At 45.9% G+C, this 11,944-nt stretch overlaps 1 protein-coding gene across 2 annotated transcripts in view; it reads right to left on the reverse strand.

Moving 5' to 3' along the window:
- Positions 1-1,691: 1,691 nt before the first annotated feature.
- Positions 1,692-11,944, reverse strand: part of LOC121658084 (glutamate receptor 1) — a 119,964-nt gene continuing 109,711 nt past the window's right edge. For both annotated transcript variants that reach the window (XM_042014518.1, XM_042014519.1), the window contains exons 15-16: positions 7,305-7,439; positions 1,692-4,990 (exon numbers count right to left, since the gene is read on the reverse strand). In XM_042014518.1, the coding sequence (XP_041870452.1) occupies positions 4,802-4,990; positions 7,305-7,439 (324 nt within the window). In that variant the 3' untranslated portion in view covers positions 1,692-4,801. The remainder of the gene's footprint in view (positions 4,991-7,304; positions 7,440-11,944) is intronic.

Below are 11,944 nucleotides of genomic sequence, written 5' to 3' on the forward strand. Positions count from 1 at the left end.
AATTAATTAACTGGGTATCAGAGATGAGAGCACGGGGGCTTCAGTCAGCAGTGCAGTACCAAGACACAAAACCAGCACTGGTGGATGACACTCTGATTTATACTCATGGGTAACACGGAGGTAACTGGGGTATCTGTGTTCAGGAGGGGCCAGCAGCCACAAAAGCCATCAGGGAACAGACCACACAGGTCTCCAAAAGGTATTTGGGATTAAGCTGGTACCTTTGCTGGTAGGAACCCATGTGTTCCCATCCTCAAGGTGATGCCTAAGCTCTGACATGTGCCTCTGTGGTGGACACATTAGAAACGTGCACAGAAATGTTCTCCTGGGACCCAGAGCCACGTGTGAGCCCTGGGTGACTGACCATGTTGTGTGAAACTGAGCAGGAGCCTGTGTTCACAGTGAAAACTTCCCCATGTCTCCCAAAACTTTTGACAGACACATGGCACTGAGTTGCTGGAGCTGAACAGGCCAATGGCACCCACTGGTTCACAGAACATTTTGAGGCACCCTCTGTCCCTTCCCTGAACTTAGATGATTTAAGTTCTCCTTGCTCTTGGTGGCAGGTAGAACAAACAAGCCCAGCCAAATCTTTTTGGATCATCCCAGCTCTGAGTCCTGACCCCATAGCAAAGGAATGGACTGGGCAATGCATCTGTTGCTCTCCTGCTGCACTTCAGGGTTCAGTCAGGTTTTTTTTGCTTCACCAACTGCTGAAGGACTCTTGCTGGAGACTATTACAAGGAATATTTGCTTTTGCCACTAGGAGGAAATTTTGTCCTGTTTATGCTAAGATATAAAGGAATGTTTCTTGTGCATTTTTGCAATCTCCCTGAGAACCAAGAGTGAATCACTGAGCAAGAAGGGCGTTTTGTGACAGAATCCAAGCCCATATCACAGTACTGGATACCTAGGGAATTGTGGAAGACCAAACTGGGCTGATCCAGCATAGCCTGCCCTTGGGAAACCTCTCCTTCAGGCCCCAGTGCTTGGGAATCTCTTGTTCTTCGAAGCTTCAGGGTTCACTGCCCCTTTCAAAACGTATTAATTCTGTCCCTTGCTGATTCTATATTTAAAACTTACCAGTGGGTAAAACACCGCTTGTGGATGCTGGAGATCTTGGTTCTCTAACCTTGGCCCTGTGGGATGCCTGGTCAAAAGGCACTTCTGTGCCTTTGCACTTGCTTTGCCTTTGCACTTGCTTTCCCAAATGATAACTGGGAATGAGGATATGGGAAGGGACGTCCTTTCAGCTCTGTGACACCAAGTGCTCCACAAGAGCATGACATTAATGGGTGCAGTTTACCTCAGTAGTTGTCAGTATTTGGATAAGTGGCCTACACCCTTTAATTCCTCCTCTCCTTCCCCCTTCAGCAGGCTTTTAGATGAGGAAGTTAACAGGTCAATTGTGTGAAAACTGAGTGAGAAGCATCCTAAATGTCCAAGCCTCTGAAACAGCATGGGAGCTCCTAGGAAAGCTGATCCTGGTAGGGATTTTTGGACCAGTGCTGGTTCTGAGTTTTCTCTGAGCTGGCCACGTCTTCTCTCTCTGTAAAAACAAGCTAAAATCGTCTAATAGCCTGCCTCAAAAAATAACCCCACAAGACTCCAAACAAAGCAAAATCATTAATTTTGAACCCAATGAATATTTAGTTTCCTGACTCTTGGGTAAATATTAGATAGATTCCCAATTTCAACCTGAAGCAGTTTATTCAGCTGCTGTTCACAAGTCAGACACAGCAATAATCAAAGAAATCTCTTTTGATTCAGGTTGGGTAATATTGCCTGAGGGGTAACATAATTTTCATTTCCACACATCCAGCACTGGCACAAAACGGCATGGACAGGTATGAGAAATGGATCATGGATCCTTGGTTCTAAAATTCCAGCTGATAGTTTCCTTTTTTTTTGTGTAAATAATAATTACCAATAAAAATGTTGCTTGAAAAAAAGAGAATGTGAAAAGAAAAACACCATTGCATTTGATAAAGCAAAATCCTTTGCAGTACTGCCAAAAGAAAAAAAAAAATAAAAGAAAGAAAAACCAAAAGAGAGTTAAAACAAATACAGCTGTTAAATAAAAGATCCAGGTACCAAAGAGCAAAATTTAATGAAAGCCAAAACTGTTAAATATGGAATCCTTTAGAGAAAAAATGTCAATGTCTTTAAGAGTTTTACCATTACTCTATTTTTAAGAAAAGTGTAGTAAAAATACGTATTACAAGTTTACATTTTCCACGCTTTTGTCCTATTCATCTTTTTTTTTCTTTTTTTTTTTTTTTGTAACCCCTCCGCTGATCAAAAGTCTTTGACAGCTGCATCTCCTATCTTCATGTCACAGGTGGCCAGTCCTAGCACTGCTCTTCTGCTCACGAGACTGTCCAGCTGCTGTGACCTGCTGCCACGGGGTCCTGTTCCTGGAGAAGGATGGGGCACTGGTGGGTATCAGCAGCCTGTTCCCACCACACTGGCCTGGGACATGACAAGAGCTGGGTCAGGAGACTCATCTGAGGGCTCTGGGCATGGAAACAGGAGCTTGTGATGGTAAGAATTCCTCCACTGTGCTAGCGTTACACAGAACTGAAGTTAAAGTAAGAAAAGCAGGTTAAAAATAATGATGAACAACAGAAACACCACCCTGAAGTGGTGTTTGGAGTGGTTGATAACAGAGTTCATGTTCAGTGATGAGAGGTGAAGATCACAATGGTTCCCAGTTGTGGAGAGGAAAACATTGGCACAAGACATGCTGTGCCAAGGCTTAGGACCTTGACTCTGACTTGCTGGTCTCCAAATTGTTGCATGACGAGTGGGTAAGTGGAGCAGATGCTTCAGACCAGGCTGGTGTTAAAGGTGGTAGATGTATTGCTCTGCACAGTCATACACTAATGGAAACTGGTATTCACACAGCTTCCAGTCTTACTTCCAGATTCTCCTCATAGACCTGTGCCAGTCATTTGCCTGCATCATTTTCTCTTCACCTGCCTCCCTTCTTTCACGGCTCCTCTCTTGCTATGTTGCAAAAAACAGAAAAGAGAAAAGAAAATGAGAAAAAGCAGCTCAGAAAGCTCCAGTAGCAGCTCAGTCCCTGGACAGATGTTTGTCGGATTCTGTGAGAACCTTTGAACTTTATTTGCCATCAGTGAGATGGAACCAGGCTAAGTGGGCTCACTGTAGCCTCTGCTCCACAGATCTTCTCCCTCACCAGATGTTCCCCTGGGAATCCTTCACTTGAGGATGTCACACTCCTGAGGTGCCTCAGGCCCACCAGGGTGGGAAGCATTTGTCTGTCCATGACAGAGATTCACAGAATGAACCTTTTGTGCAGTTCTGGGAAACCATTCCTGCCCGCTTGATCTCCAGGCCTGTGCTTGGACCCCCAGCTGGCTGTCTGGCACTGTGGGTTTCTTGCTGACCAAGTCTGGGGTCAGCAACCTGCTTTCCTGGCTTGTGGATGCTTCCCACTCTCTAAGGACACAAGTGGGAATCTGCTACGGCTGGCTTTGTACCCAGACAGGCCACAGCTTGATGGGGAGACTGAGTGTGACCAGCACTGATGCTGCTGAATGTCATGGTGGCTTGAATTAAGCTCTTGTAGGATCTCTTCCTTGGTTTGCTTCAGCAGTTCCTTCCACGAATCCATTCTGGCCAACTATCTACAAAATGTCCCTCTTAGTTAGAAAAGAATGGCCATAAAGGGATTTCAGAGCAGAAGGGCAGGGGTGTTCCCATTGCAGCCCCATGACTTGTGGCACGTTGCGCTGGTTAATTGGCAGCTGTCTACAGCTGGATGTCTGGAGACGGTCTATTCCTGGCTTGAGGTGGTTCCCTTATGTGACCACCAGAAAGGGAGCACACACAGAAGCTAAGCAATGAAGAAATGGTTCACAATTGCTTATTAGCCCCCGATAACCTGGGCAGGAGAGTCACACGTGAGGGGAATACCACATTTACTTTCCCTCTTCAGCAGCCGACCGTGACCTTAGACCAACCCTCTGCTCCAGTCTGCCACTCTCCACTCCAGGCACGTGATTCTCCTCTTGAATGCCCACTCATCCTCTCTGGAAGAATTGCTGCTTTGTCCTCACGCTACCTGGGGTTTCCAAACTCACCCATGACTTTGCCCCCTGTAAAACAACCTCATGTTTTTGTTCAGCTTTCCTCCTGCATCGAGTCCTTCCTGCTGCAGGGAGAGCCGGGGGCAGCTCCATCTGCCTCGCTGCGATAACTCCACAGCCCGAGTTCACCACAGAACAACAAAGGCAGGATCACGATGGACATAAGAGGTCAATGCTGACACCCTGCACAGAGGTCAACTTGCCACGTATCAGTTTTTCTTTTTTTGCTGTTAGTAGCTCAGACACTGTGGTTTGCATCCCAAACTAAACCAGATTGAAGGACTGAGCAGGGAAGGGGGAAAGGGCTGATGTTACCCTGACACCACAGGAATTAGTAAGAAAAAATATATATATTGCACACACTAAGACTTATTAACAACCAAGTTAAAACAAAATGGCATAGTCCTCATTAGTGTTCCAGTGGTTCTTTGATCAGGGATGGTTCACGAGTCTGTAAAATCCCATTACACTCTCCTTATTGCAGTACAGACCTGTTTCTGTTCTCCTGCCAGTGGATCTGTTTGCAAATAAAAAGGGAAATTGATTTGATTTCCTTGAGAAGATCCATCCAATTGTCCCTTCTGTCATCATCGTTTGTCTTGTTGGTGTTGGGTATGTTTTTTGGCTCTGGAGGGGTGGAGTTGGGCTGCCCCTGCTCTCACCCAGGCAATGGGTCAAAAGGCCGATTATAATCCCGTAGCTCCCAGGGACATGCCAGTGCTGTGGCTCATGCATGGGATCGTCTGCATGGATTTGGGGAAATCGTGGCTGACCACACGTCCATTTTCTCCACTGCCTCCTGCTGCAGCCGGCCTGGGAAGGGTTGATGTCCGTATGGCTTCGTTGATTGATTGCTGTGGGATTAAACAAAAACCCTTTTTAGGAAAGACGGGGGGGTCTCCCCCTGTCCTTTGCAATGTTGGAGAAATTACAATATTAACCAGTATTGTCTTTCTGTCACTGTTCTCCCCTTCCTTGTCTTCATTCAGGCTCTCACTTTCTGCATGTCCCCACTGCATCTGCTCTGTTCATTCACACCTCTTCTACATGCAAAATTAAATGTTTCAGCAGTATTTTGGGGTATAAAGCATCAGTGCCATATGCCAAAAATCTATTCGAACTCTACAACATAAGAACAGTCATCCTGGATCTGAGCAGAGGTATTTTACACACTTCCCCCATAGAGATGCTATTGCTACTCCAGGGCTGTTATGCACGGTGGACTCTGACTCACTGCAAACATATGTTTAACTTTCCTCATGTGAGAACTTGAGCATGTGCCTATGTTTTTGTCTACAGTGATGACTGAGGTAACCAGGAAGTGCAAGCCTAATTCAGGAAACAAAATTTCATCTTCCTGTTCCAGATACATCCGAAATGTTTGCTTTCAGAAGTCTAAGGAAACTACCTACTTAGAACAATTCAACTAAAAGATAAAGCTAATTTGGTTTCTTTGCATTCAAGCTATCTCCAAGGGCACCATCATTCTTTCTGGACTGGGGTAGTCAGGTGAAGAATTATCCATAACAGATAAATCTGGAACAGCTACTCAAAGCCACTCAACTTGGCGCCTTGCCAGGCCTGGAACAGCCTCCTGGGCTGCTGGGATGTGCAGCTCGCCCAGGGAATCTGTAAGAACTGGCTCAGCAGAGACTGGGATCAGAGGAACACCTGAGCTACATCCCAGAGAGAGCCTGGACTCTGCTGACTGGCTTTGCATGGCAGCCACTGATGGGACAGTCAGGGACAAACTTAGAGCTGATGTTAACATTGGGAGCATTGATTTGTTCCCATGAGATTGGTTTTAACCTGGCAAGAACACCACAAGCTGCTACTAATGTGAGTTAGAGGGTCATTTCAAGGAACACAAGGGAACCAGCACCAGGGCAGAGTCTCCTTAAGACTAGAACTATGGAACTATTGCATTCTCACACTTTTTTTTGCAGTGCATTTGTGCCATACCTGGCTTTTCAGTGGGCAGAAATTATAATCTAATCTTTGTAGTTCCATGGACACTATTTGCTCCTATTATTTTACCCCCATGCTCAAGGTACCTCTCATTGCCTGTGGAATTTCCTGAACCTCAATGGGAAAAGAGCTGTAGCACATTTTCAGTGCACTAGAAGTGTTATTATTGCTGACAAAACATCGAGCATGCTGTAAAATGATGACATAAAACCCAAAGAAGCAGTTGCTTATTTTCCTTTTGATTCTGGGTGAGTTTCAGTGAAATAAAAACCTATCTGGATTTTTTGAAACTCACTGCATGCTTCATAGGCTCATCACAAATTCCATGCTCATGGGAGGGGTCAAGATGAGGAAGACAAGGGATGTGTTACATGTCCCACTGCCTCCTTGTACACCATGATACCTGCATAAGGGATTGACAAGCTATACTTGCTCCACAGATGCTGCACAAATGTTTATCCCCAAGGCTCTCAAATCTAATCCACTCTTGACACAACACTCTGAAACTCAGGCACACCAGAATTTAGGGCTGAAACAGATCTCCTGGGCTGTAGGAAATACGCTTCTGCAAGACCATGACAGGGTGGAGTTATAAAAACCTTTACAGGAGATATTGGAGGCCAATTTCTCTCAAAGAGGACCCATAATTCTGGAATTTGGAGGCCCACATCACCCATTCCAGGGCAACAATACTTTGAGCATATATTGGTATTGTCAGCCTGGAAATGGTGCCAGCAGGGTGCCAGCAAAGGGAACAACAGGATATGAATCATTACTGTGCTCCCCCAGTTTTATCTTCTGTTAAGAGCCTGGGTTTGGGGATTTTTCCATATTGCAGCAACGGCTGTATCACACCAGCCCCAGCACACTTCATCCATGCTGCACACACATTGCCATAGTCTGCCTTCATTAATTTTAAGGAATTTCAATGTGTCTCTGTTGCTGCTTGTGCTATGGCTTTGCTCTATATCTGGATTTTGAATTAGCATTCTGCCACATGTCTGATCTTGCATCAGCTCCCCATGACAGCCCACTTGACCCTCTTTCAGCTTCCTCAGATGCTCCTGCTCCTTTCTAGCAGGTTGAATGACACAGTCACTTCATTATCCCTATGTCCTGGCTTTCCACCCATGGTCTGGGCTGCATCCGTCTCTGAAGGCAGCTTTGGAGCCGGGGGAGGATCAGAGAGAAGGTGTGAAAGGCCGTGGAATGGGTTGCCACCTTCATCCGCTTTGATTCACTTCTGGACTTGTAACAAAACTCGATTAAGGCAACCAGCATGGCAAGTCCGAGCCCACCGATGAGGATATAGAAAACCCCCGCCACATTGCTGAGACTCAGCGCGCTCGTCTTGTCCTGGAAGAAAAAGGAGAAGGGAGGGAAAGGAGGGCACATGGGAAGGAGAAGAACAAAATTAATATGGAACTGCTCTGGGAATGATATCCACAACATAGCAGTACTGGCATTACATCATCTTCCTCTTTAAATGAACAAGTGACATTCCTAAGAGCATTCTTAAATTTTTAATTCAGCGTCTAGTAAATCTAACATTTCCCTCACACAAACAAATAAACATTTTCTCAGCAATGTGACTCTTGGTAAAGGTTTGGGATCTCTGTTTTTCAATCAGCTAACTTAAATGCTTGTTTTACCCAAAATGCCTAGTTTGAATTATTGATTAAAGGAGGAAAAAAATTGGAAGTTTTCCTCCTCTGTGACATTTGCTTGTCCCTGATGTCTCGCCTGAAATAACCTGTTCTCTTGGAAATGCTCGTTCCTTCATTCCTAGATTGTTTCCCCCGCAAATTCTGTTGCTGAGCAACACATCGAAGTGGATGGGATTTTTTTCTTTTTTTTTTTCTTTTCCTTTTCGATTCTGGGGTTGAGGTGACACCTGAGCTGTCCTCAGAAACTCATTTGATTTCTATGTAATAAGGCAGTTATTTCATATGCACTCAAGACCTGCTGATGCATGTCTAAGCTAATTATTTGGTTGGCAATAAATAGGGCTATTAATGAGCTGCAACTTTCAGTCAGCAGCTACATTCTGATTTTACAATTGCCTAATGAATCGTCATGGCTCTCTAGGGAAGAGACAAGGCTCAGAAAGACTCATTTTACTGCAGGAGAAACCAAGTTCCCACACCTAACCCTGATGTCACCCCATGCAGCTTTCAAAACCTTCTCCTCCACGATGACCAGGTTGAGCTGGGGTGTGAGAATAATCTGGGCAGCAACAGGATCCCAAACTGGGCTCAGCTCCATGTGCAAGGCTCCTGTTTCTAGGACAGGCTTTCTCCAGAGTGAACCAGAGTCCCCTGCTCCGTGCTTGCTGCTGCTCTGCAATATCGACTCAGTACCTATTTACCAGTAGAGATTCCCCAGGGCCAGCCCAACAGCTCAGTGCAAATCTGTTGGGGCGACCAGAGTCTGAGCAGCATTGACAGCCCTGCTCTGTGGACATGGGAGGAAAATCACATGTGGCTTGTTTGAGATGTAGCCACACAGTTAAAGGATAACATCGATGCCTGTAGAAGCATCTGCAGCTGGTAATGAAGCCTCTGCACAGTTCTTGCTGTTCTTCTCTGCTACTCCATGGACACGTGGACTGGTGGGTGGCACAGCCTGTTCCTTGCCCCTGTAGGACAGTTGATTCACTTGCTCGGCTTGGCAGGTTTTACAAGAAGCAACCCACAGTTTTTGGGAAGGGTGGGGATTCAGGACACAGAAAAGGATATTGGAGTGACGTCGAAAGGCTCCAAACTGGAATACCAACATGAGCACGGAAGGTTTCAGTACAGGGCGGTCTGCCTGACACTGGTACAGGCTTTCAGGCAAGTACATTTTGCAAAGGATCCTGTCTTTTTCTGTATTAGGGTTTGATGGCAAAAAAAGTCAACCCTCAGGCACGAAAACATCTGAATTTTCAAAATTAAAAAAACCTCCTGTAACAGAAGAGAATGTAATCTTTTCTTTTTTTTTTTTTTGATTAGCAGAAAAGTGGGTTCCAGTCAAGAATGCTAAAAAGATATTTTTTCTTCTATTTCTCCTTCACCTGACCCACTGCCAGTGTAAGCTGCCAAGCTTCTTCCCAGCTGGAGCTCCTGCCATGGGCTCCAGTGCCATAGGGAGCAACTTTCCGTCCTGAACCCTCTGCTGAAAGAGGCAGAGGTTGTTATGGGGCCATCTCTGCTGAGTTTCCATTGCTGGAAAAAACTCCACAAGTGACCTCATTTTCTGTGCTTTGCAGATTGATCACTTTGGCAAGGGACTCGCCGCTGTCACCTTGTGCTGGTGGGAAGGTTGGGGTTCTCCCTTGTATCACCTTCATGCACTGGTCAGGCTGTAGTCTTGATGCTTCCTGTGTGCTCTCTGTAATGAGGGATTTCTGCAAATATCCTCTTAATTTCTGCAGTTTCAATATTTGAAAGATTATTTATCTGGTCTTTTCTAATCTGCCTTCATGCAGTTTTCCCCCCAGGCTTGACTGTGTATTTGTTCAGCCATCTCTTCTCTGCAGATTGTTGGGTGCACTTTTAAGCACCAATTGGGAAATGCTGGGAGATTTTTAGTGGAGATACAGAAAAGCAGAGCAATTACTCTGAGGAAATTGTGTTGCAACATATCAGGTACTTTGCCTTTTTAAATTCAGTCTGAAGGAGCTGCCCCAGCTTCAGGGAGGAATAAAGACACTAAAAGAGGGCTGCCCTCCTCAGCATCCTGATCTTTTAGCCTGGCTCCTTAAAGCAATGTGGCTGATTAGCACACGCTCTCTGCTCAGAGGGAAGAATGGGACAGGGATGCAGATAGAGCAGCCTGTTTATCTGTGTATTACTAATAATTGTCAGCCTGTACTTTCACCTTGATTTAACAGAAGGGTGGAAATCTCCACAATATCAGGAACCCCAAAGCTTTGTGCAAAAGGATGACACTGCAGACAAGAGAAAACCTATTGATGCTCTCCCTCAACCAAATGGATCAGTGCAATCCATACACAGGTCTTTGACTTGCATCTATAGATCCTTAGGATATCTGTCTTCCTTGGCGCTATTGGGCATGGGAATACACAAATTTCAGGGTTTATTTGCCATGATATTTATTTCCACCCTCAGTTTGAGGTTCATGGTCCAATGAGGCACCTCCTCAGCTGGCTGCAGTGGCAGAGCAGTCTGGCAACCAGGAAAGGCTGCTGGTACTTAATTCCCACTTTCCTCCTCATGCCAGCAGCAAAACAACCAGTAAGAGAGAGGAGACGACCCAAAGCAGTTTCCTGCATCACCACTACAATTCATTTCGGGGCTGTTATGTTTTTCTTCCATTTACTTTGCAGTAGCATTATTATTGTTAATGTTATTACTCTTACTGCTGCTATTCCTGTTACTGTGACAGTTTGGGTGAACTGAAAGTTGTCTTATCCAGAAGGCAAAGGAGAGCATTGTGAGGCACAGTGGTGGGCAAAGCTGCAGGGAGGGAGAAAGCAGCCTTTCACTTCTGCTTCCCTAGTAAGGTTTCTCCCAAGGAACCAAAGGCAGATTCCTGGGGCACTGAGGAATGCTGAACTGCAGGAGCACGGCTGATGGCACAGCCTGCTACCATGAGCAGGCTGAGAAGTGAAACTGCTCCTGTGGTGATGCTTGACTTCTTGCTCATCCTCCCTTTAATATTGTTTTTCTTCCTTCCCTCTCCCCACAGGATGTGCAGAGATGTTCTCTGGGCAGGAGTGACATCTCTTTTCTCCCATCAGCTGCAGGACCAGGCCCTGAGTGCCCCACTGAGGCTCTGCCTGCTGTTTCCATGTGTGATCCTGCCCTAGTAATGCTCATAATAACAAAAAGTCCCAAATTATTCTATCTGCTTGAAAGGACATTCCCCTCCTCTCTGCTCAGACTCTGTGACACCAGACGCTCTCCTGCAGAGCTGCCCATCACCGAACCAGCTTGTTAGTGGGAGTGTAAATGTCACTGCTCATCTCCCTCAGCAGCAGAGCCCTGACGTGGGGGGAAGATTGGCAGGTGAAAAGAGAAAGAAAAACCCATCTTCCCAAGAGAAAAACCCATCTTCCCAGCCTTGTTGCTGCAGCAACCCGGCACCTTCCCGTCTGTTACTCTCAAACATGGCACCGTGTCCATCATCCCCTTTGTCATTATTTAATCCTTGTTGGCTGACAGGCATTAGGGCCAAATTTTCCCAGTTTCCCAGCAGGGCTGGTCCCTTCTGTCACCCTGCATGAGCAGAGCCCATTGGCAGCACAGGGCGATGGCACCTTAAGTAGTTGCAGTCTCCAGAAGATGAACTGTCCTTAGAGCAGGTGGCAGCTCCAGGGGTTGAGCTTTTACCCCAAAAGCTGGGCAGAATTTAGTGGGGTACAGCCTGAAGCTCAGCAGTGAAGGACATAGCACTGCCCATTGTCTCAGAGTGCTGCCAGGGGATGTGCAGGAGCACATGGATGGCTGGGGAGGAGGCTGCTCAGCATAAGACACTTTTGATTTGAGAACCTGCCAATTCCCTGCAAAACCAGGGCAAGGCACTTCAGGATTTGTTCCTTTTCTTTTTTATTTTTTTAACAAAAACAAAATTCCTGCACTGGAGGATTGGGAAATGTGTGTCTTTGATAAAAGTCTTTTAATTGCATGAAGTGACCTGGGTGTCCCTGAAAGCAGCTTGCACCTTGCCATCCTGGTCTAGGAAAAAACTTCCTTTCTCCCAGTGTCTTGCAAAAGCCCCAGGAATCCCATCTGTCTGCCACAACATTTAGAATCAACCTTGTCATTACATTTCAACAATGCAAGGCATCCCTGGCAAACCCATTTCATAGCCTGCAAAAAGGGCACTCCATCCTGTGCTTGTTTGCAAAATAAGGT

Source organism: Corvus kubaryi, unplaced genomic scaffold (assembly GCF_017639235.1).
Source record: "Corvus kubaryi isolate FWS band 111438036 unplaced genomic scaffold, C.kubaryi_AGA036_p1.0 split2-37374, whole genome shotgun sequence".
Lineage (NCBI taxonomy): Eukaryota > Metazoa > Chordata > Aves > Passeriformes > Corvidae > Corvus > Corvus kubaryi.